Source organism: Podarcis gaigeae (assembly GCF_964106915.1).
Source record: "Podarcis gaigeae genome assembly, chromosome: 3".
In the NCBI taxonomy this organism is placed as follows: domain Eukaryota; kingdom Metazoa; phylum Chordata; class Lepidosauria; order Squamata; family Lacertidae; genus Podarcis; species Podarcis gaigeae.
Window position 1 is genome coordinate 89,042,137 of NC_139680.1, and position 24,011 is coordinate 89,066,147.

A 24,011-nucleotide genomic window follows, 5' to 3' on the forward strand; every position below is an offset into this window, starting at 1 on the left:
AAAAAACCTGCACTCAATCTCTTGGGTGTTAACTGAAAATTCGAAGGTCTGGGTTGTCTGAGCACATGAGATGAACACGTCTGAAATCCTGGAAAACTGGTGTCAGTCAGTGCTGGCTTTGATGGACCAATGCCCTAATTTGATATAAGGCAGTTTGCTGGTGTGTGTCACTTTTGCATGGGTTCACAGTGAGTCTACTCCATCCTGTTCCTTCCTTAACTTGTAATTTTCTTTTTAAATCCACATGTAAATTCAGTTATTTGCATATTTTCTCTCAAAATATGCTTCTCTAAACACATTGCTTCCAAATATACCTTTTTTAAAAAAAATGCACGTTGATACTTTCCCTTTAGCTGAAAACTATATCAGAACGTTTGAGAAGTACAAAAGCTGGTGGATAACTATCTGCACATTAGTCTGTGATATGTAGATCAATTCAGTTCCTATAGGAATTCAAAAATACTGAGTCGCTCAACCATTCCTATATGTACTAGAGTGGATATTGGCTACAAGCCTAAAAGAGCAGGAAAGGGATTACTGCTTCTGTTTGTCTCAGTGAGAACAGGAGGGCATGAGAGTACAGTCACTGAGTCAGCTAAGCCAGGCACTAGCTCTCAGATGAATCTTTTTTTTAAAAAAAAAGGATAAACTTTTAAGGATAAGGATAAACTGTGATATTCTCATGTGTTCCTTCTTAGGCTCTTTGAAGGTAGGATAGGATATAAGATGTTGTGAACTGCCTTGAGATCTATGAGCCTCTTGGGCTTGCCAATTGGAAGGTCGGCGATTTGAATCCCTGCAATGGAGTGAGCTCCTGTTGCCCTGTCCCAGCTCCTTCCAACCTAGCAATTCGAAAGCATGCCAGTGCAAGTAGATAAATAGGTACTGCTATGGCAGGAAGGTAACCAGTGTTTCCGTGCACTCTGGTTTCCGTCATGGTGTTCCGTTGCGCCAGAGCTGTTTAGTCATGCTGGCCACATGACCCGGAAAGCTGTCTACAGACTAACACTGGCTCCCTCAAGCCTGAAAGCGAGATGAGAGCCGCAACCCCAGAGTCACCTTTGACTGGAGTTAACTATCCAGGGGTCCTTTACCTTTACCTTATAGGGCGGTATAAAAATTTGATCAATAAAAATGACAAACAAACAAATACAATATCAATTATAAACAGCAGATAAACCACAAAAAATGGCAACGCATTTTTAATAGTAACGCATTCTAAGAACAAATAAAATTGAGCGATAAGGTTAACCCGTGTCGTGCAATGCAAAGTTCACCACAGTTGCAGAACACAGATATGAGAAAAGTGGTGGATGCATTCAGAAAGAAACAAATTTCACAAACTTCTCAAAAGGTTTCTCAGTACTGGGCATTGGTCCACATGTAGATACCTGAACTTGGATCATATATATGGAATGGTCAATTTGTCTTAGCTATACTAAGCACTGGCATAGCATTGCATCATTTATCATTTTATGAATAATTTCTCAGCAGAGTGGATTAATAATTACCTCAGCTGAGCCAAGAAGTAAAATACAAGGCTGGGTGCTGAGCATCATGTAAGCCTCAAGTTAGAGTACTATCAGCAATGGAAACTGGAGATGCAACACTAAGCCAATACTGAGAGAATGTTTAAGAAGCTCTTGGCTTCAAGATCTCAAGCACTTGCCAATATGAGAGGGAGTAAGTGCAAGAGGCCAGTGAGAAAATCATTCTAAGAACTGGGAACCTGGCCCTAAGCCAACTGAAATTAATTGAGTGCCTTTAATGACCTCAATGGAATTTGGATTGGGCTTTGAAAGAAGGGGTAGGCAATAGTGGAAAACTTACTGACTATATGTTGCCTTGCCTTGAGTAAAACAAAGTGCATCCGTTATAATCTTGGGGAACGGCACAGTTTGGTCAGTCCAGATGATGCCATCACATCTCAAGTCCTAAGTATACTTGCAGCAGAGTTTTCCCAGCCTTTCCCAGCCTTTCCCAGCCTTTTAGACTGGCATCATTTTGCAACACAGTAATTCAGTTTTACTAGCACACGGGAGCTTAAACTAACCCCTTTACAGCCCCGGGAGTGTTTGTGTGACACACTTACACATTGCCACGACACACAGTTTGGAAAGCTCTGACTTACAGGCAAGTTATGTGCCTAGCCCTATTTTTCTACTGGCAGTGCTTTTCTTCTAGAAAAAAAGGTGTACTGCGTGCCCTTGAGTACCCCCAGAAAAAGAAGAAGAATTTGGATTTGATATCCCACTTTATCACTACCCTGAGGAGTCTCAAAGCAGCTAACAATCTCATTTTCCCTTTCTCCCCCACAACAAACACTCTGTGAGGTGAGTGAGACTGAGAGACTTCAAAGAAGTGTGACTGGCCCAAGGTAACCCAGCAGCTGCATGTGGAGGAGCGGGGAAGCGAACCTGGTTCACTAGATTATGAGTCCACTGCTCTTAACCACTACACCACACTGGCTGCTGGGCTGGGGTACACTTCTGAAGTGGTAAAGATTTTCCCCCCTCTCTTCCTGAAACCTCCCCTCAAAAGCTTTGACCAATGCCATAAGACTCCTGTTCCAGACTGGTTTGGGAGGAGAGTTTTTTAACTTCATGGCACACAGACCCTTGAACATAAACTTGTCCTCAAGTTTGCTTATTTCTTCTTTCCTCCTAATCCATTTTCTTTTTGTGTTGTGTATTTTTATATTGTAAAAAATAAAATAAAAATAAAATTTATATTGTGTGGGTGGCGCTGTGGGTAAAACCTCAGTGCCTAGGACTTGCTGATCGTAAGGTCGGCGGTTCGAATCCCCGCGGCGGGGTGAGCTCCCGTCATTCGGTCCCAGCTCCTGCCCACCTAGCAGTTCGAAAGCACCCCTAAGTGCAAGTAGATAAATAGCTACCGCTTTATATTGGGAAGGTAAATGGCGTTTCCGTGTGCGGCGCTGGTGCTGGCTCGCCAGCTGCAGCTTTGTCACACTGGCCACGTGACCCGGAAGTGTCTTCGGACGGTGCCGGCTCTCAGCCTCTTGAGCGAGATGAGCGCGCAACCCTAGAGTCGGACACGACTGGCCCGTATGGGCGGGGGTACCTTTACCTTTACCTTATTTTTATATTGTAAGCCAGAGAGGAAGATTTTTTTAAAAAAAATCTGTAAACTGCTTTGGGTGGGCGTGGGGGGGGGATAAAAATTATTTAAATAAATAAAATAAAAACAATCCTCCCTGTAGGTTTCTATAACATCTTAGGGGCTCAAACAGGCTAGTTCTCTCAACCCTCCATCCTTGCCCCCGTAATTCTCAGTGTTTGATGGCTCAATAATTCTCACCATTCAGATTCTGGAACTCATAGCTCTTTCCTGCTCCTTCTTCCTTTTAACTTCTAAACTGATATGCTTCTGTAGAGCTACAGATGCTACTGCATATGCATAAACCACTACTTTAACTTTTGCACAGCCCTATTTCACTTCCAAACTGATAGACAATGGGCTGTTCAAGTCTGGCATTAGAAGGAAGGTGATACTGAATAAAGAAGCTGTGTTCTGACTGACATGACCAGTAATCAACATCAGTTATTCATCCACTAATGGAAATAGGTGGTATTAAGAATAAACAGTGAGGAGTGCCTAAACACCTGTTACTATATCATTCCTGCTGCAGTTTCAAAGAAGCTGATGACTTTCTCTTGTGACTATAATATGCAGTTTTAGAAATGCAGTCAAGACTCAAGCATTCAACGTTTCCCTTCTCCTCTGTGTATGTGTGTGTGGGTGTGTATTACAGGGGAGGGGGAATACTATAAAAATAATTTATTTCAGCTTTCAATCAATTAACAGAACAAGGAAAAAAATAATTAAGAAGACTAATATTTCCTCACTTCAGCAGTGCCAGTCACTTAATTAGAAGGGTCCCATCAGACTATTAGGCAAACAAAGTTTTAATAGAAGTTTTTATTAACACACACTTGTAATCTTAATCAGGCAACAAGGCTGTGAACTGTTAGGAAATGATTTATTCATTCCTTATATGGGAGTGGAGAGATCTTTAGAAAAAGAGGCCTGTGAGGTTTGAAAGGCCTTAAACAAATAGTTTAGCCGCACTTTAGCTCAGTTTTAAAATCTGCCAAATGGCAGTGTGTGTGCATTAATGGGGCAATATTCATTTATGTACATGCTAATACAACAAATGGAGTTATGTTAGGGTTTAAACTTTATTTAAACTTCTAAACCAAATATTTTATGCTGGATGAAATGATTAATATATTAGAAGGCACAAGAAGAAGAAAAATCTGTTAGCCTAAGATGAAATTAGAGGGTTCTCATTGTTCAGGTGGATACAAAAGCAGGGAGCAGATATTCTCTGCCATTTGAACAAATGTGTACTGTACAACATAAAAGGCTAAGACATAAATTTAGAGAAATATGTGATGCCTTCACACACGTAGGTCAAACTTTTTCCTCAAGCAGATAATTAGAGGCTTGGGGTGAGTAAATCTTATTAGCCTTTTTCCACCTCATCTGTTCCCACAAGAGGCTGGCAATAGATTCATCCTCCTTCATCTTCCAAAAGGAATGCTGAATATAGCCTTTCCGGAAGCCACAAGGACTGCAAGAATGCCTATGCAGGACCCATATTACTCTGAAAGAAACCATTATAATAAAGTCCATACTAACTCCATAGTGAAGTCAGACGCCAAACATCAGTTAAAAGATGGCGCCAGTGACTCACATGCCCTTTTGCAGTTGGCTTACCAGACTGGTGTTTTCAACAAACCAGTGATGGCAGGTTTTGCAATAATTACATCATCATAATACCATTTGAAGTGTCTGCAATTTCTCCTGCTTTGTCCATTACAATTATGTCAGTGCAGGAACCAAGGATGCTGCCTTGTACAGAGTCAGGCAACTGGTGCATCTGCTCTGTGTTGTCTACACTGATTGGGATTTCAGGCAGGGGTCTCTCCCAGTTCCACCAAGAGTTGCCAGGGATTGAACCTAAGACTTTCTACATGCAAAGCAGATGCTCAGCCATTGAGCTATGGTCCTTCCTTTAAACACAGACAAGTGGTACCCGACCCACAAACAGACCTAGCTATATTGCCATTTGAATAGGCTGTTCATTAGGGTTGCCTGTCCTAACACAAGATATATTTGATTTAATTTTTATTGATTTAAAATGCTTTCATACCACCCTTTGCAAACATCTTAAGGTAGTTTGCAACATTCAGTATTTTAGTTTTTTTTATGAATATACTGTAATGCCTTCAATATGGTACTTTGAGAGTCCCCTTCCCTAAGGGTCTTATAGTCTAATAATAGACATTTAAAAAGTAACAAAGGAAGGGGAGGGAGTCAGAGGTAGGATATGGGATTGTTTCAGCTACATATACTTACAGTAGTAGCTAGGGAGGAAAAGGTTGTTCTCTCTATATATATTTATCCCACCTTTCCAGCTAACAACAAGCTTCCAAAATGGCTCACTATCAACAAAAAATAATACATAGTAAGATTCTTTTTAAGGCAGTAAAGACTAATGAAAATTCTGAAGGGAACAATTATGTGAAATGTCCATTTCCAATATTGTCATATGGGAAGCCAGGAAACTTCACAGAACAGTGAGCCAGAAAGACATTGGTTTAGAACACACCTTTCCCACTGCTGATTGCTGGTAGCCCAAATGTCCTCTCAGAATCAGTCTACAATTCAGATTCACAATTCACAATTTAGTGAGTGGCAAAAGCAGAAAACCACTGTGTCGGTTTATACTTTGGCTATGTCATGTTTTTCCACACTATAATTCCTGGGGATCTTGCCATGGCCTAATTTGATATAAACAGTTAAAAGTGTGCCCCCCCCATTTTTTATTTTGATACCTAGTATTCCTTCTACAATGTGCTAATATTGTATTGCAATAGTAATTCTCCCAAGCAGAAACTGCAGTGAAATTAAATCACCGTATAAATCAGCAAATCCTCCAGATCCTCCCAGCCAGCATGATGAATGGTCGGGTACGATGGGACTGTTAGGAGTGTCTTACTCTCATGTAGGACTCAGGCAGAGACACATGCATGGCTGGCATGTTCTCTCCCTCCTGGTTGATCGTTCGGGAGCTTCAAAAGCTTTCCTCTGCCCGAGCATCACAGCGACTGATGCCAAAAGGCATTAGCGCACTCAGGGATCCGCAAAGTATTTGCATTTTGTGTAACAGAACTCAGTAGCTCAGCATTTGGCTAATCTAATGTTTATTTACATATAATACACTTGGAACATTCTGGCTTAGCTCCTTCTCATCAGACAGCAAAGAGAAAAAGAACAAAGGACAATAGTCCCACTTCACGGAACACAGTAACATCAAAACATCCTGTCTCCACCACTTCCCACACTGTGGAATGAAAACATACACCATCATGGGATAGACAACAATCCCATGACTGAAGACATGGAGAATGAATCTCCAACAGGGACTTGTAGACCAGCAAGATATAAAAGGTCAGAAATTGCCCATCCTAATCTAAAGCAAAACAAGGAAGGATGTATTCAGTAGCACAGCAGGTCAGAGTGTGTGTTTTGCTAACATTACCCCTTTTCTCAATGCATACAAATTTAGGTTGGGCACTGATGAATGATTGTTAGTATATGATGATAAGGTTAATCTTCTCACAATGGGGCTCCCATTTTTGGAACTGGTTTGGGGTTATGGAAGAAATGGTACAAAATGACTCATCGTGGAATTGTACAGTTAGAAGGTACATCTAGTTCAACCCCCTACAATGCAGGAATAACATATGACCAGTTTCACCCATATAAACCTCCCTGTGCCTAAAGAACTGCAACTGAACCCTTGCTCATTTATCTATTTGCCAGCTGAAATCAGTAGTGCTCAGAGTAGGGCATTTTGTGGGATATCTTTTTGAAAGATGATTTCCAGGTAGAGTCACTACTTGTCTTTTGCTGGATGGTTAAGACTCTTCTATTTGTCAAGGCATTTTTAACACACTACTTCAGTCACTAACTCATTTGAAGCAGCTATTTTCATGCTACTATTTTTGTGTATTTTTAAAAAAGTTTTAAAAACATATTAAACTTATTGTTTATCATTAGGGCTATGTGTTACTTTAAACTGTTAATGTTGTAATGCATAATTTCTGTATGTTAGCATGCCAAAAATCTGTTGCTAATAAATTCTACAAACAAACAAATAAAATGGCAGTTTTTCATTTGAGTGATTAACAAGGTTATCAAATGAATGCACTAAGGTGTGAGCTCATATTTAAGTTAACAGAACACTGGATGATCACCTGAAATCATTTATGATGTGGCATTATTTTAGGAAACACCATCTTTGAAAACTTATCTAGGTGGTCATTTATTTTAACATCGGATCATTTCCAAATTACTGGGAATGCAAGATGGATGTACTTACAGTGCCGCCCTCTGGGAACAAAGGAAGGGTAGGAATCTCTCATGACCCAGGACAAATTCCAAGCAGTAAAATCCAAAGAACGTGGAGGAATATTTGTTGGAGATTCTGGAATGTTGACACCTACCAATAAAAGAAAGAGATCATGATGCAAAAAAAATGATATAGTAATATAAGAATAGCAGATGCCAACCAGAAAAATAACAACATTCTGTTTAGTACATCTATTTAAAATTATCCTTGCAAGTGAGCATGAATAGCAATTAACCAACATTACCCAATAGTAGCAGTTCAGAGAAACTGATATGCAACCGTGAGCTACACATTCAGTGCCACATGCAAGACCAAATTACTGCTGATCACCTGTGGGGAGAGGGGTGAGCAGTGCTGTCAAAACTGACAGCAATGCCCCAACTGTTCAGTGGTGCACATAAAAGCAATGACACCCCAGGCACACTGGGCAGTAGTTGCCAGCTTCCTCCCATACAAAACCTTCCCAGAAGTGAATTGGGGGGAAGTCATGCTTGTTGGAACAGAGCAATTACAATTGTTTGAAACCTGGTCAGCTTTTCTAAATACAAATTTAATTAGCAGCACCAACTTTTCACCAATCTAGGATGTGAAATGCAAACCATATCTAACCAGAGAAGATGCCAACCTATGATTCTGTACTCGCAATTGCTATTGTGGGTTAAAATCAGAGCTGAGTCAAAGTGAAGTGGGCATGTTTTTCATGATGACTTTCATCCATGCCTATGGTGTTGTGAAATTGTTTTCAAAATTCTGCAGTTGGGTGCTCTCATCACCACATCCTAGGGAAGGGTTTGCTGTAAGGGCTTTATTCTCTATCCTGCTATGAAGGATATCATCATAGAACAGACATGCTATCCAAGCGTATGGCTATCAATATGATAAAGGCTGAAACATACATGAGTGCTGACGTACAGGCACCTGTTCGCGGTAGAGAAGTGAAAAACAGCAATCAAGACAAGTCACAGAACGCACACACATCTGCACAGATGTTTAGTGGCAAATATAATTCCTACTGTTAACCACTGACTTGAACTAATAGGTAAAATACTGGAAGCCCAGATTTGCAAAATATAATTGCCAAAGTATGAAATAATATTCCTCCGTTCCATCGCCATCCACAGCCAGGACTGTAAAGTTAAAAGTAATATTTACTTTTTTTCTTTCCATAGGGAAGGAAAACTAACTCCAGCACAGAACTGCAGGCAATATCATCTGGCTGAAGTAGCAGATTCTTGGCATGAGGTCTGACCTCGGAGCATTTCTCACTTGTTACTTTATTTTTAGCCTCTGGAGAGTTGGCTCATAGAGCAGGTACCTTCACACCCTGCTGAATTTCAGTGTCACAAATTAGAATGTTCGGTATAAGCCTTTGGGGGTTATCATGTCCCAATGACCCCACATCAGCTGCGATAGTATATTTTCATCTCTATCCACTCCAAACACCTGCCAGGCCAGCATGATTCTGAAAGTGTGAGATTAGCACTTCTGCTGCTCTGATCAGGGAAGCAGGTAAACTCAACAGAAAACAGGGGCACAGAACGCAGGCCATGTCATGGAGGCCTTTTACTCTTAGCTCCTACATTTTAATAGCTTGTGTTTGACAGCTTAATTTTTTCTTTTCATGTGTAAGTAGGAAATTGAAACTGGTAGAAAACCAGCCTGATTGCAACAGAAGGCTAGTCCTCACATTCTCACATAGCTCCTATTGGCTTCATGAGGAAAATTGCAGCAGTCTGCCATCAGAACAATTCAACATAAAATTGTATTTTGGTCTTTCACTTCTAATCTCTTGTGTCTCCTGCTAAGCTGTTCTCTGTGCTTGGAATGACCCCTATCAAAACTGCTCTGCCTTAATATTGCTTCAGGCAGCCACCAATGTACACATACGTCCCTTACTTGTCAGAAAAACCAGGTATGTGTGTATACACACACACACACACACACTGCCATGTACAGCAATGCCAGCCAACCACACGGCAAACCCAAAACTCCCACACCCCACCTCACTCCCAGTGCTAAACCTTGCTGATATATTCTGCCTAGAAAGCAGGCAAGCTGTCATAACACAGAGAGGTACAGTGATAGCATGGACTCAGAAGCCCAACCAGCAGCAATTCTTCCCCAAACACCCATGGCCTGTGTTATCATTAAGCCAACTAGACAGCCACCTAGAACAGACCTCAGAGGGGTGCAACACTGAAATCTATAGTTTCATATAGATTCGTTTTTGCTATATCTTATAAATTTCTGATAATGTGGTTGTGAGTTTATGGGCAGGGTTAGGCTGTATGATGCCTGAGCCGCCTCTAATTCCTTGAGCCAGCAAATGTTAAAACCTTATCCTACTGTTCAAGTAGCCACGCAAGGGCCATAATGTCCCCTAAGCATGAAAAAAAAATGTGCAGAAGTTGTTTGCAATGAGGAATGGCAACTGTCACAGCAAATAACAAACTTCATGAAGATTACGTGACAATATTACTCCCAGATATTCCAGGGCTTCATTGCAATAGTCCCACAAGACTGAAAGAAAATGCCTCTGAGTGCTCCCAAAATAATCCAATGAAAAATTATTTTTCTGGATATTCTGTGGTTGGAAAAATGCTTTCCCTTTTCCCCCTCATTGTGTATCCTCTGGAGATGCAGGACTCAAAGTCAAAATATACTGAGGAACTTTAACTCTGGTTGGAACATGCAACTACCCTTCCTGACTCCCTGGTTTAAGGTGCTTTATCACTTTCCTGCAGCCATACTAACCTTTTAAATAAATGAATGAATTACAATGGGAGGCTGACGGCTCAAATTTTAGTAGCCGGGAGTTTGGCAGGGCACATTAAACCATGAAGAGAAGGCATGCTGAACCTCTCCAAGCTTTTTCATTTAAATTCTGCTTTAATAACTATGGCCATTTTTGACATTCCTGCCTAAAGGACAACTTAGAGCCAAATACTGCTCTCAGATACTCAGAGACTAGTACTAGTACTAGTACTCTGGACTTGAGAGAAACCTTTCACTGATATGCTTATATGATGCAACATATAAGCAAGGGATGTCTAAACAACAAGAGGTGTATAATTCAGGATTGCCTGCAGAATTATGTATGTCCTTTAGCTGTTACGCCACCATTCAACTGCAGCTCCTTTTCTCCTCCCCCTCATCACAGCCCACTTCATTTGTCCCCTTCCAAATGAACTTCAATGCCAGAGTGGCTAAATTGAGTATGAAAAAGTCACTGCTTTGTTTTTTCTTCTTGCTAAGAAATGAGAGGTCCTTGTAACATCTCTGGTCAGTTTTGGGCACTGGGCCAGGTCAAGGAGCTTTGACAAGTCCCAACCCCTGCTGCTGACCACAAGACAATTAATTCAGGTCAGAGTTTCCCAAACTTTCTGAAGGAAGGCAATTTTCACTCTTCTGGCTCAAAAGGTTTAGTGTAAAGAGTAAAAGAAACCTACCCATGTTTCTGGTAGAGTTCTGAGCATGTCTGCTTCATGGGAAGCTAATTGTGCTGTATCCTTGTACTGAACATCTTTATGTTACCTCATCACATCTAGTGCAAAGATGTGGTAGAGCTGCCTAGCCCCAGCAGAGAATGACGGGGACAGAAGCAAAGCCTGAGCACAAAACTGTGCAGAGATGCAGTGGGCAAAAGCTCCTCTGAAGGCCTATGTACTTTGAGCGCTCAGATGCCTTCATTTTAAAAAGAAAAAATCATTTCTCACAGCACAGCAGCAGTCTCCTTATGGCGCACTGGTGTGCTTTGGCCTGCGGTCTAATCCTGGATTCTAAATATGCAAGTAATTTGCATTTTCCTCAAGAACGCAAGTGCCTTTGGAGCACAGATCCCCATGCCACCAACATCAACATGGGGATATTTCTGTGAGTAAATGATAAAACTTCAGGGGATGCAAAGCTGCCCTGAATGACAGGGGTTTGGGAATGCAGAACATTTAAATAATTCAAACCTATTGTTAAAGCCTTTTGCATATTCACACGAAGGGGTGCCTAGAATATGATGAAACTTTTCAAATGAATACCGTCAAAGAAGGAGGCGACATAAGATCATGTTTCGAAAAAATTCAGTGGTGGTTGCTGCTAGCAACCCACCAACTCCCATTGTTTCCAGAAAATGCAGATAGTGGGTACCTGTCATATCTCGACAGGAATGCAGAAAAGGGGCAGTCACAGTCAAGGTCCTATTCCAAGTTACTGTGGTGCTCTTGATCTTATCTCAAACACTAGATTCACTAGATGCACAGATACTGAAACAATTTAAAGGGTTTGATCCTCAACACCAACGATCATAAAAGCAAACTCTTGCAGATTTTGAAATGTGGAGACATTTATTATATGCTGTAGGTCAGAGCTCAAAATTTTTTCCTTTATCAAAACAAAAGGTCACTGGGAAGTCCCAATGAAATGAATGGCAAGGTTCTGGATGTGCTATTGTATTTACATACAGGTGAACAGGGATGCGGGTGGCACTGTGGGTTAAACCACAGAGCCTAGGATTTGCCGATCAGAAGGTTGGCGGTTCGAATCCTCGCAACGGGGTGAGCTCCTGTTGTTCGGTCCCTGCTCCTGCCAACCTAGCAGTTCGAAAGCACGTCAAAGTGCAAGTAGATAAATAGGTACCACTCTGGCGGGAAGGTAAACAGCGTTTCCGTGCGCTGCCCTGGTTTGCCAGAAGTGGCTTAGTCATGCTGGCCACATGACCCGGAAGCTGTCTGCAGAAAAACGCCGGCTCCCTCGGCCAATAAAGCAAGATGAGCACCGCAACCCCAGAGTGGGTCACGACTGGACCTAATGGTCAGGGGTCCCTTTACCTTTACAGGTGAACATACACGCATGAAGTTCTCTAATAGAAAATGTACTATACTGCAAGTTTATCTTACTACTACACTCGAAGAACTGCCTTAGCTGTTTGTATGTTAAAGATAAAAAACAGCTTAGCATGTTGAGTCCCTGGATATGAAAAGCAATTTATCCAGAATGTAGCTGCTAGACTGGTGACTGGGAGCAGCCGCTGAGACTACATAACACTGGTCCTAGAAGATCAAAATTGGCTCCCAGTATGCTTCCAAGCACATTCAAAGTGTTGGTATTGACTTTAAAAGCCCTACATGGCTTCTGCCCTGTATACCTGAAGGAGTGTCTCCACCCACATTGTTCAGCCCAGACACTGAGTCTAGCACTGAGGGCCTTCTGGCAATTCCCTCAATACGAGAAGTTAAACTACAGGGAACCAAGCAGAAGACTTTTTTGGTAGTCATATCCTCCCTGTGGAATGCCCTCCAGGCAGATGTCAAAGAGTTAAACTATATACATTTTTGGAAACATCTGAAGGCAGCCCTGTTTCAGGAAGCTTTTAATGTTTGATGTTGTTGTTGTTTCCTGTATTTTGTGGTTTTATATTTTGATTTTAATCTGTGAACCACCCTGCGATCTCTGGTTTATTGAATATAGATTCAATAAACAATAGCAACAGCAGCAACAACATTTCTGCTGGAAGTTGCCCAGAGTGACTGGGGCAACCTGGTCAGATTGATGGGGTATAAAAATAAATTATTAGCGGGAGTAGGAGTATCATGAGTATTATGACTATTACCTCCTTGGCTCTTTGGAGAATAGCAAAAATACTTTAAGTAATAATGCTTTAGTGTACAAAGTGAGTCTGAGAGGAAACCAAGGTGCGGATCAGAGATAATAATAGCAGCTGATGGCGAACCTCACAGTCATACCACACTTATGAATAAAGTATTTTTGTTTGCTTGTTCTGCAAGTTTAGAGAACATGTAGACAACATTTTGAAACATTGTATTTGGGAGGATGCCTATTCCCAGCCATTGAAGACCAAGAACAAAACTTTTGTAAAACAGCAAATTAGGCCAGAGCAAAACTTCACCTTATTTCTAGGCACTGCTGCAGGTTCATCCTTTGGGTAATGTGTTTCTGCCAGGTAGGATACCAAGGAAGCAGGCATTTTTCAAAGCTCTAAAGTGCCATAATAGAATTGTAGTTTCAAGATTGTAGGTTCAATTCCACTCGGTTACATACTGAGCTTGTGGGATATATTGCAAAATTACTCTCAAACAGTTGTTTGAATAAAAGCCAGGAATTCATCGTAGTAGTAATTCAGGGCTTCTTTATTCATTTTCCACACGAGCGACTCTAAGAATGGATGCAGAAAGCAGAACTCTTACAAGTATACTTCAAAAAGCTCAATTACAAGAGTCTAAGTAGGTCAGGGGTACAGAGTTTCTGCCTTTGGAAGAAAAAATGAGAGCCTCTAATTATTTCCTTACAAACACCCTATGGGCCATATTTAATTTAGCTCCACTGCGATTTTGGTACGACTCAGGCCCATCTCCTTGGCTAGACTTGCTATGCCAAATCCATAGATTCCTTCTCAGAAGCAGTTTTCATAAGGCCCCTGATTAAGCAACAGCCCAGTTACTTCCAAAATAGTTTGCTTAAAGGAGAAAGGTCTAATCCAGGAGGGAGGAACAGGCTACAGTGGTACCTCAGGTTAAGTACTTAATTCATTCCGGAGGTCCATTCTTAACCTGAAACTGTTCTTAACCTGAAGCACCACTTTAGCTAATGGGGCCTCCTGCTGCTGCCGTGCCGCCGAAGCACTATTTCTGTTCTCATCCTGAAGCAAAGTTCTTAACCTGAAGCACTATTTCTGGGTTAGCAGAGTCTGTAACCTGAAGCGTATGTAACCTGAGGTACCACTGTATTCCTGGCTTTCTATTTTACTTTTTCCTGCCTTGTGCTCCATTTTGTCACTACTTGCTGAGAACTAATGACTCTGTGAGCCCATTTTACAGTAAGCGTGCATCTCTGTGCATGCAGCAAATAAACGCCTGTATCAACACTCGGTCCCTTCTCTGATAGTCAATGTGGAGTGATGTAATATGCATGGAGGTGAGGGACAGAACTGCATTCAGCAGACCATGAGAACAGACTCTAGAAATATACCTACTGTGTGCACATGCAAGCCCAGTATTAGCTGACTCTCTGATCCTTTGCATGCATACCCATGTATGGTATGTTCTCAAAGTCTCCTGTGAGCACAGAAGGAAGGAGACAGACCCTTGTGGAGACACATAGAGCATGACGGGGGATGCACTTCTCTTTCCCAGTCTAGTTTTTACTGCCCCTGCAGCCAAAAGAAGAGCTTTGCTGTTGGTTCAGACCAAAGACCCATTTAGTCCAGCACTGTGTTGTCACAGTGGCCAACCAGATCACAGAATCATAGAACTGTAGAGTTGGAAGATATCCCAAGGTTCATCCAGTCCAAACCTCTGCAATGCTTATAGATATTTCCATGGACGCCCATGAAAACCCCCACAAGCATAAGATGAGCACAACAGCTCTCTCCAACTGGTCATACTGGTAAGAGTAGCCATTGGTACTCTTATCTTATATGAACCTCTTTATATAAAGGTAAAGGTAAAGGTACCCCTGCCCGTACGGGCCAGTCTTGCCAGACTCTGGGGTTGGTGTGCCCATCTCACTCAAGAGGCCGGGGGCCAGCGCTGTCCGGAGACACTTCCGGGTCACGTGGCCAGTGTGACATCGCTGCTCTGGCCAGAGCCAGAGCCAGAGCCAGAGCCGCACACGGAAACGCCGTTTACCTTCCCGCTAGTAAGCGGTCCCTATTTATCTACTTGCACCCAGGGGTGCTTTCGAACTGCTAGGTTGGCAGGCACTGGGACCGAAAGCGGGAGCGCACCCCGCCGCATGGATTCGAACCGCCGACCTTTCGATCGGCAAGTCCTAGGCACTGAGGCTTTTACCCACAGCGCCACCTGCGTCCGCCTCTTTATATACCTCCCTGCAAATTTTGCAGGGTGTGTGTGTGTGTGTCAGTTTTACAAGTTTCAGACTGGCTCTCCAATATGTTCCATGCTTTTTCTGCTCTTTACCCCCTGAAGACCGTGGGCCATTTCTGAGTTAATCTGAGGGGAGCTTGGGAGAGCTCATCCATCTCAATAGTCACCTGACAAACAAGCTGGCTACATGGTTGGCCTTGTCTACGAACTCCCAATGGAAAGTCACAATTCAGCCACATTTCCCCCCACTTATTTCAATGAGAGGGGTAAAAAGCATGCTTAATTCTGCTGTGTTGAAATAAATGGGGCGGAAAAGTGCTGGATTTTCCTCTAGCTTGGTTGATTCCTGTACTAGTTTGGCTTTGCCCGCTGTCCTAGCAGGGTGCATAGCCTCAGACCAAATATTCTCTTTTCCTTTTCCAAAATGCTCAGTGACAACCCATCACTTCATCTTTTCCAGTTGGAAAACATGTTAAATAATGTATTACGTTACAATGATTTTATGTCACACTCTGAACGCTTGATGAGTGCAAATAAACAGTATTCTGGGTGTCAGAAAATCTGTATTGAACTCTTGCCGAGAAGGAGGAATACAGGTAGCAATTAGTAGGTGGTAGTAGATGCCAAGATGTTTCTTGAGGCTTGAATGGAATGTACTTTTGGAAACATTTACAGTGACTGACACTGTTGACTGACTATGATCAGCCTGAAAAATTATTTCGTTAGGCCTCGTAATGCTCAGGAGGATGCTCTCCCCTCCAGACCCCCAAGAGAATTAAACATAAATTCTAACAGCTTGTAAATGCTTTAGTATTCCACTTGCCCAAACCCCAGTTCTTGCCAAAGCCTGGACTTCACATAAGGGAGCGTGAAACACCTTTGATCCTCTTTTTCACAATTTGTGCTGTGCTAATGTTGTTAATAATGCCAGCTACTACATGGAAGAGACAGCCAAATCTACATTCCCACCAATGTCAGCTTGATATTTTCATTACAGATGACTATAGAAAATCCAGATTAAAGGCTTTGAATCTGCTTTTAGTTTCCTTTAAAAATGGAGGAGGGAATTGAAAGCATCAGATAGTATCAGCAGTACTGTGGAAATGTTGTAAAAGTGCATAACTATTTCCCCATGCCTTTCTCCAGTCTAACTTTTCGCCAGAGACATTACTATTTGCCCTACGGAGGGAAAATAACCATAGATGCATGTTTTCCTCAAGCAGGGATAGGAATAGGATCTGGGGGGCACCATTTTAAATGGGAAAATGATACAGGGCTAAAGGATTTACCCGCTGATCCTGGCACCATAATGCCAATCCAGTTTGAGATGTTAAACAGCATAGGTTTTAAAAATAAGGAATGTTAAGAAGAGAGTGCTTAGACACTGAAGTTGTCCATCAACAATTAACACCTGGGCAGCAGAACGAGCAGACACAATGGTCAACATTCCCCCCACTACGGCAAGATGTATTGCATTTATATCTGAAGTAACGAAATTGGGCAGATTCAACTTGCCTGTTCTGACCCTAACCCTAACCCTAACCCTGTGCAAGGTCTCCCACTTGTGGAACAGGGCTTCCCCCGTAGGTTCTGGAGGATCAGTGCATGGGAGGGGAAGGAAAAGGTAATTCCATCCAGCAAGCCGAAATGCTTGGGTTGATGGAACAATTGCCTTGGAATGACATTGAATTCCATTCCTTATTTCTAAACTTGCATCCATACAAACAAAAAGCATGTGTAAAAAAAGTAAGCAGCCCTTGGTTCCTTTGGAGGAAGGGTGGGGTATAAAACAACAACAACAACAACAACAACAACAACAACAACAACTCATGCAAATCTTTATCCTGCCTGTGATGATGCATAAGTGGCTACACTTAATTGTTCATATTATTATTATTATTTTAAATGCTGGGAGGGTTTTAAAAAATATAGATTATTCCCACAGCTGCCATTAATCTACAGTTTGAATTGTACAGTCCCCAAAATTGCACCTAATGCTTCCCATATCATGTGTTTTAGCTCTCAGTGATGTCTCCATTGGAGAATAAGCAGCTGAAGGGTGAAAGATTTCCAGGCTTCCTGGAAATATGATGGCTGCCGATGCAAAGGAAAAGCAGCCATGGGACCTTTAGAAATCAGAACAAAAATGTATCAGGCATGAACACTCTCTCTCTCTATATATATATATATTTGTGCACAGCAATTCAGAACAAATCTGAACTTTTAAAAAAATCCTTCAGTAGGCCCATTAAACCTAGGAGAAAGTTTAAAATGACCACCATATATATTTATTTCATATATGAGAGAGATGTTTTCTTTTATTAGCTCTGCTCCAGCACAGATCCAAAAGGGGGATTTCAGAAACTTCAGGCCTGGTCTGAGCCAGTTTATTAGGAAAGAGGGGTTTTTTTTATTGCACTACTCATTTTCTCCCTGTGGATATATAGATTGATGCTGTTTTTGTCTCTTTTGTTTTCTTCCTCAGATGCAATGTATTCCGTGCTCTTATGGTGTGTTTTTTTAATCTCCAAAGTCAAAATAGCTAACTCCCCCCCCCCGCCCATGCTCATCCTACCCCCATGTGAAAATAGTGCACATCTTTTTACAATCAACAATGAATGCAGCCCATCAAGCACTGCAATGGTGGGCCTCTATGGATTCCAGGCATGTGGAACTTACCCAGAAGCCATGCTTGCTGGATTGATTCCAACATATGTCTCGTTCTTTGTTGTGGAATTGTAATCGCAAAAAGGTATCAGACAGTATTCCAGAAATCCATGAGCTTTCTATTTACTACAACACTCTTGAGTGTGCTTTAACAATTACATCTGCAAAGCAGCCCAGGTTGTTATGTACAAGGGAGCCACGCAGGATGCGGGACATGGGAAATTCCAGGGAGATTAATGCACTATTGTTAATTATGATCATCATCACTTTAAGAGGTGGGATTTGTTACGGACAGCGGCTGGAATCAGCATGCTCAGCAATGTTGTGATAGCTCTTTTGACCCAATACACACAAGGGGGAATGCAGTGGTACTTTTTCTGTTTTCACTTTTAGATGCTAGAGGAAGATTGGGAGGGATGAAGCACTATGGGAAAATTAAACTTAAAACTCAGAAACATTTTGCAATGACTCTGCCAAAAGAGCATGGATACACTGAGCACATGCACATGTTCATAATGTACGCCATGAATGCCTTGGGCCGAGGGAATATTTATGTGTTAATACAGATATGGTATATGTGGATGTCAGGGAACTGCCATCGGCTCAGAGGTGAGGAATAGAAGGGCAGTTGTGCTACAAGGAGCCTCTGAAAATCTTGTGAAGCAGTTCCTCTTGCAGGGAGGGGGAAAGCCCCACCTCTAGTGGGGGAGAGGTGCAAGGACCAGAGGATGCTGGTGGGAGCCTTGCCCTCCTGGGCAAGCCGGACAGGAGGGAAACACACCCTTGCCATCGCCCATCCTGTGCAGTAGCCTAAGGCGCAAAGAGGGAAGGAGAAGGTTGGGGGTAATGAAACTCTTATGTTGGGGGAGGTCCAAAAAAGACCACTCCCAGATTCTGCTAGTGATTCAGCCAGAAATGAGCTTTGGAGCTCTTCATTGTAAATAGTTTGCAGCAAAATAAAACCTGTAAAACACAGGTTTGGAGTCCTGCCTGGTTACTCTTAAGCAACCGCAACAGTCATCTGACAGTGGAGAAGTTTGATATGTTCACTCGCAAGTGCCCTGTCCTGCAACGCACAGCCTGGTCAGCTCCCTGGTTTCCTGTAGAGCTGTGGGCTATGAAGCAAGTAGGGTGATGGCTAAAACCAAGTGGCAAGTTAAATAACAACCATGACTTAACTCAAGCAAGGAAACATTTTTGCTTCTATTTTTTGGCAATTATGGCAGCAAAGCAAGTTCACTTTTCTGCCACCACTGAATGCTCAGGGAGCTGTCCAGCAGAGCATTTTTTTTTGGGGGGGGAGTGAATGAGTTTTTAAGAACAGACACAGGAAAGGGTGTTCTGGGTGGAATCCTCGAAAGCCTGCTGTGACAAATTTGAAAGGCGCTGTGAGGGTAAAGTTGCTCATATGCCTTATGAACTTGATGTGGGTAGTGATGGTGATACAGATCCAGTGGAGGTGTCCAGAATATCACCTAGTCATTTTGCTTGGGAATTGTTTCAGTCAACGCAGCCCAAAGATGTGAATACTGTCCTTGATGGATGGATGCCAGCTACCTGAATTCTTAACCCTTGCATTTCTTTCTTTATCTCGGTGACATTTGGTAGCATTGACCATGGAATCTTGCTGGACCAGCTTGGTGAGGTGAGAGTTGGGGGCACTTTGATAAGGTTGTGTAATGGTTGTAAGGGGTTACTTGTGCGTAAGTTGCCTGCTAGTTGTGTTCGACTGCCTGGTTCACCATGCCTTGGCTGCCAGCCCACACTCCATGGCCGGTCAGTCGCTTGCAGAATCTGTCAGTGGGCGTTTCTTGAACCTTTTCCAGCATAAGAGCTGTTTGACGCCAAGTCTCCTCCTACTTTCCCTGCGCGGAACTCGTCTGCGCAAGTAAGGGGAAGGCAGGGGTGTGCCAGCGCTCTCTCCACTAGTCTCTGATGCAGGGTCTTGGAGACCAGTCTCCAATTCCTCCATCTCCCTCCCTTCTCTACTGGTGTTGCGCTGAATTCCTCCCCCCCCCTGCTGGTCCCCTCTCCGGCATCGCTCTGGAGCCCTGCCTCTGCCTCTCGCTCTGATGTCAGTTCCCTGACAGGTTGGTTTCAGAAAAGGGCGTTGGGTGTCTTCTGTTTGGCTTCATAGCACTCGTGCTGTGAGGTCCCACAAGATTCCATCTTGTCCCCCATGTCCTTTGACTTCTGATATCAGAAGCTGGCTGCTTCTTGTAGCAGAGGATTTGAAGTAATAGGCCATCAATATATTAATGGCACTCAGCTCTATTCCTCATTGTCCTTTGAGTCAGGTGAGGTTATACAAGTGCTGAACTGGTGCTTGGATTTAATAACAGGCTGGATGGGACCAATACACTGAGGCTGAATCCTAACAAAGCAGAGGTGCTGGGGGTGATTGGTTTCAATTCCCAGGAATTAGTTGTGCAGCCTGTTGTGCATGGAGTTGAAGTTCCCTTGAAGCTTGGAGTTCCTCTGGTTGCAGCAGTGTCACGCAAGGCCATTGTGCCCTCAGTGGTGAGGAGTGCTTCCTGCATCAGACCAAAGTCCCAACTGATCCAGCATTCTATTCCCACGGTGGCCTGCTAGATGCTTATGGGAAGTCTGCAAGCAGGATAAGAGCACAATAGCACTTCCCTTTTTATGTTCTCTAGCAACTGGCATTCAGCAGCATAGTTCCTCTGATGCTCAAAGTATTGCATAGTCATCATAACTAGTAGCCATTGGAAGCTAATCCTCTTCTGAAGCTGTTGAAGCTGGTGACCATCTCTACATCTCGTAGGTACAAAACTCAAATCTCTTTCCTTTTTCCCTGGCCAAGTTTAAACAGCAAAAATGTCCTTGCAACTCTCCTTGTCGCAGTGGCTTTATTACAAACCCCATACTGGCAGATGAGTGGGACATATTCCAGAAGTCTGAAGTAGCTTAATGGTCAGCTTAACGAGCCATTGTTGCCACTGTGAATGATCCAGCTACCAAGTCTACTTACTGCAGGGGCTACGTGATTAAGAAAGCATGTCAGGAATACTATCTGCAACCTGTTTAATTTCTAAAAACTGAAAACATTCAGACCATTAAAGCTAATGCCACAGAATGCTCCGAAGTTCCATTATATATGCACAATGGAAACAAATTATGATAGCTGTAGGGTACTGTACTTTTGAATTTCTTGCCTTTTGTGTGTATTGCCATTTATTAGAGTCATTAGGGTTTGGGGCTGAGAAATACCTTGGCACAAAGATAATGAACTCACAAGATGTTTCTAATGCAGAAAGAATACTGGGCATTTGTTAGCAGGAAAGCTGTATTACCCCTAGAAACAGCCATAGAATGAGATTACTATTTCCATCTAAAATCCAGCTGTCTTGGCAGTAACAATAAAACCTTGTTCATATTCCCTTGACTGGGAAGGATGCCAGTGTGCTTATGTTGTCTGTTTTCACTGCAATATTTCTGCTTTGCTTAAGGTAAAGGATATCATCTCTGGCTACAACCGTAGGAAATTTAAAAACATAGGAGCATTTCTCGTGAAAGTTTTGTAAGTGTTCCTGAAATGAAGGCCATAAAACACCTGAGTAAAACATGAAAAGCTCTTATCTTCACACAGATAGGCACCTCGGAACTGACTGCAAATGGAAGCTGTAGACGGGAAAATTACAGTACCTCATCATTTTGTTTTCAAACTGAAAAGGGGGGTTTATAGGAGAGAGATAGGAAATATTGGGAGATCTCTCTTAGATACACTACAAAATGCAGGCCACAACATTCCTTTTCCTCAGCTTGTAGGCTGCTGCTGCCAACCCATCTTTGTGGCTCTCCAAAGATAAATCTCTGCACTGGGCTTTCTTAGGGGATTAGATAGCCTCACTCATTTATCCAATTCTCATACTTCTTATACTTGGCATCTCAACCAAATACCTTCCCGGTTAAGGTAACAGAGAGGCTGGTGTTGGCATCATGCTGTGCTCATAATTCATATGGTTTTGACTGTACCTATGGTCCTTTTCTTTCTTTCTTGCATATCTCTGCCAACCTTAGATGCAGAAAAGACTACTATGTAGTGATGCCATAAAGACAACACCTCACAGAGGTGGGGAACCTAGTGCCCCCCAGATTTTCTTGGGCAACACATCTCATCATTTCTTAACATTGGCAATTCTGCTGGAGGTTGATGGGAATGGGACAGAATCTGGAGCACAAAATGGTTCTTCTCCCCTCCAGCAGAGTGCATTGGGGATTATTTTCAGGACTACTCTACTAGGTGTTATTCTGCCCCTTGTCAAATATTCTTATTTGGTTTCATTGACACTTACAGCTCTCCCAGAACACCAACAAAGTTTCAAGCATCTGTTGTTGTTTTTTAAAGCGAATTTTTAAACACATGTTGTTGTTGTTGCAAAAAGCAAGTGTACTTTATGTGGGCTTCCTTTAAAGATAATTCAGAAGCTTCAGTTAGTACAGAATAGAGATGCCAAATGATTGATTGGGTTGGGGCTAAGCATTCAGAGAATACTATGCTGATATTACATCAGCTCTATTGGTTACTTGGTTGCTTCCACGTCCAATTTAAATACTGCTGTTAAAGCACTAAACTGTTTTGGGCTTTTTGAAGGGCTGTGTGCAGCCATATGAACCTTATTAGGACTTGAGACGAAGAGGCCAGGCCCACAGGACCATGGGGACAAGGGACAGGGCCTTTTCACCAATGGCCTCAAATCATGAAATGCCTTCTCAAGGGATGTACGTTTAGCTCCTTCAATGCTTGCTTTTAAATGAACCTTACAATGCAATCCTAAGTGGGAGGGGGAGTGAAGGTGGGGAATGAAGTGCTGGACAATCTGGCCCCTCAAAAGTTCTACCCACTTCTGCAAGTCAGCAGGACATGGGAGCAGGGGGAACATGCTTCTCTCCATTCACAAATAGTTGTTTTTCCCCTTAATTTTCCCTACCCCAAGTGAAACCAGTGGGGAATCATCTACAGCAGCTCAAGTCTGCTGTTAGTGACAAGCCTGATCCTGAGGACCCTCAGAATAATGAAGGAGCTTTGGATCCAAGAAATCCAAAGTCCCTCTTGCCCTGCCTTCATCTGACCCCTTGAATGCACTGTTTTGGAATCTAATCCTATCACTGGAAAACTACCACTGGTGGTTAGGGATGGGAGCAGTGGTGGATTTACAGGGAAGTGCAATATGCACAGAACTAAGTTCCAATTGGCTGAGGGCCCTCCAAGGATACCTTTGAAATATGACTACAAACAATGAACCGCCATTGCTGAATTTCAGTATTTTCAATTGTTGCATTGTTTATACTCTTTGCTGACCAGATTCTCTTTACAGATTCCCATTAAACTATCTGTTGATGCTACAGCCACTCCCCACCCCCTTTACATTTTGGTGGAAGAATAGCTGTGAGTCGATGTATCATGTGGCTGACTGGCAATGAAGCATTGTTAGCCCTACTCAGACTATAGCAATTGAAATTAATGGGCCTAAGTTAGTAATGTTCATTCATTTCAATGGGTCTACACTGAGTAAGACTAGCATTGGATGCAAACCAATGAGTTTGTGTTTCAAACTGAAGTTACTGTTAAGGGAGAATCCTCACGGGGTAGGCAAATGCACACTGTGCATGCTCATGCCATTTATTTCTGGGGTTCTGTTCAGCCAAGGCTAGGTGGTTCTGGCAAGCATGGTGGTTCTTTTATGGATTCAGAGGCAATTAGCATGCATATGGGTAAGAAATACAAATTTTATTAATGCACAGCAAGCATAAACATAACAAGGCACAAAGGCATCTAATCAAACAGACACATAAAGCATATTGCTATGTAGTTAGGCAAAACTAAAAGAAACACAGTGAACAGCATACCTCATGCACTTTCTGTTGCTGCCAGGGAAAATAAACCCTTACTGCTGAATTTAGTGTAGAATATACATAACTATGCATTTAGATCATTTTGTGCAACAACTGTAATTCTCACAGCTTTGAATTTACTCGTTGGCCATTTTTGTGACTTGAAGCTAAGCATTTGATCTGCTTTACTGGAGACAAATCTGTGTGAT

At 42.5% G+C, this 24,011-nt stretch overlaps 1 protein-coding gene across 1 annotated transcript in view; it reads right to left on the minus strand.

The window, feature by feature from the left end:
- Positions 1-24,011, minus strand: part of ALK (ALK receptor tyrosine kinase) — a 597,092-nt gene that overhangs the window by 419,310 nt on the left and 153,771 nt on the right. Inside the window, exon 2 of the mRNA XM_083732114.1 lies at positions 7,415-7,534. Within this exon, the coding sequence (XP_083588240.1) occupies positions 7,415-7,534 (120 nt within the window). The remainder of the gene's footprint in view (positions 1-7,414; positions 7,535-24,011) is intronic.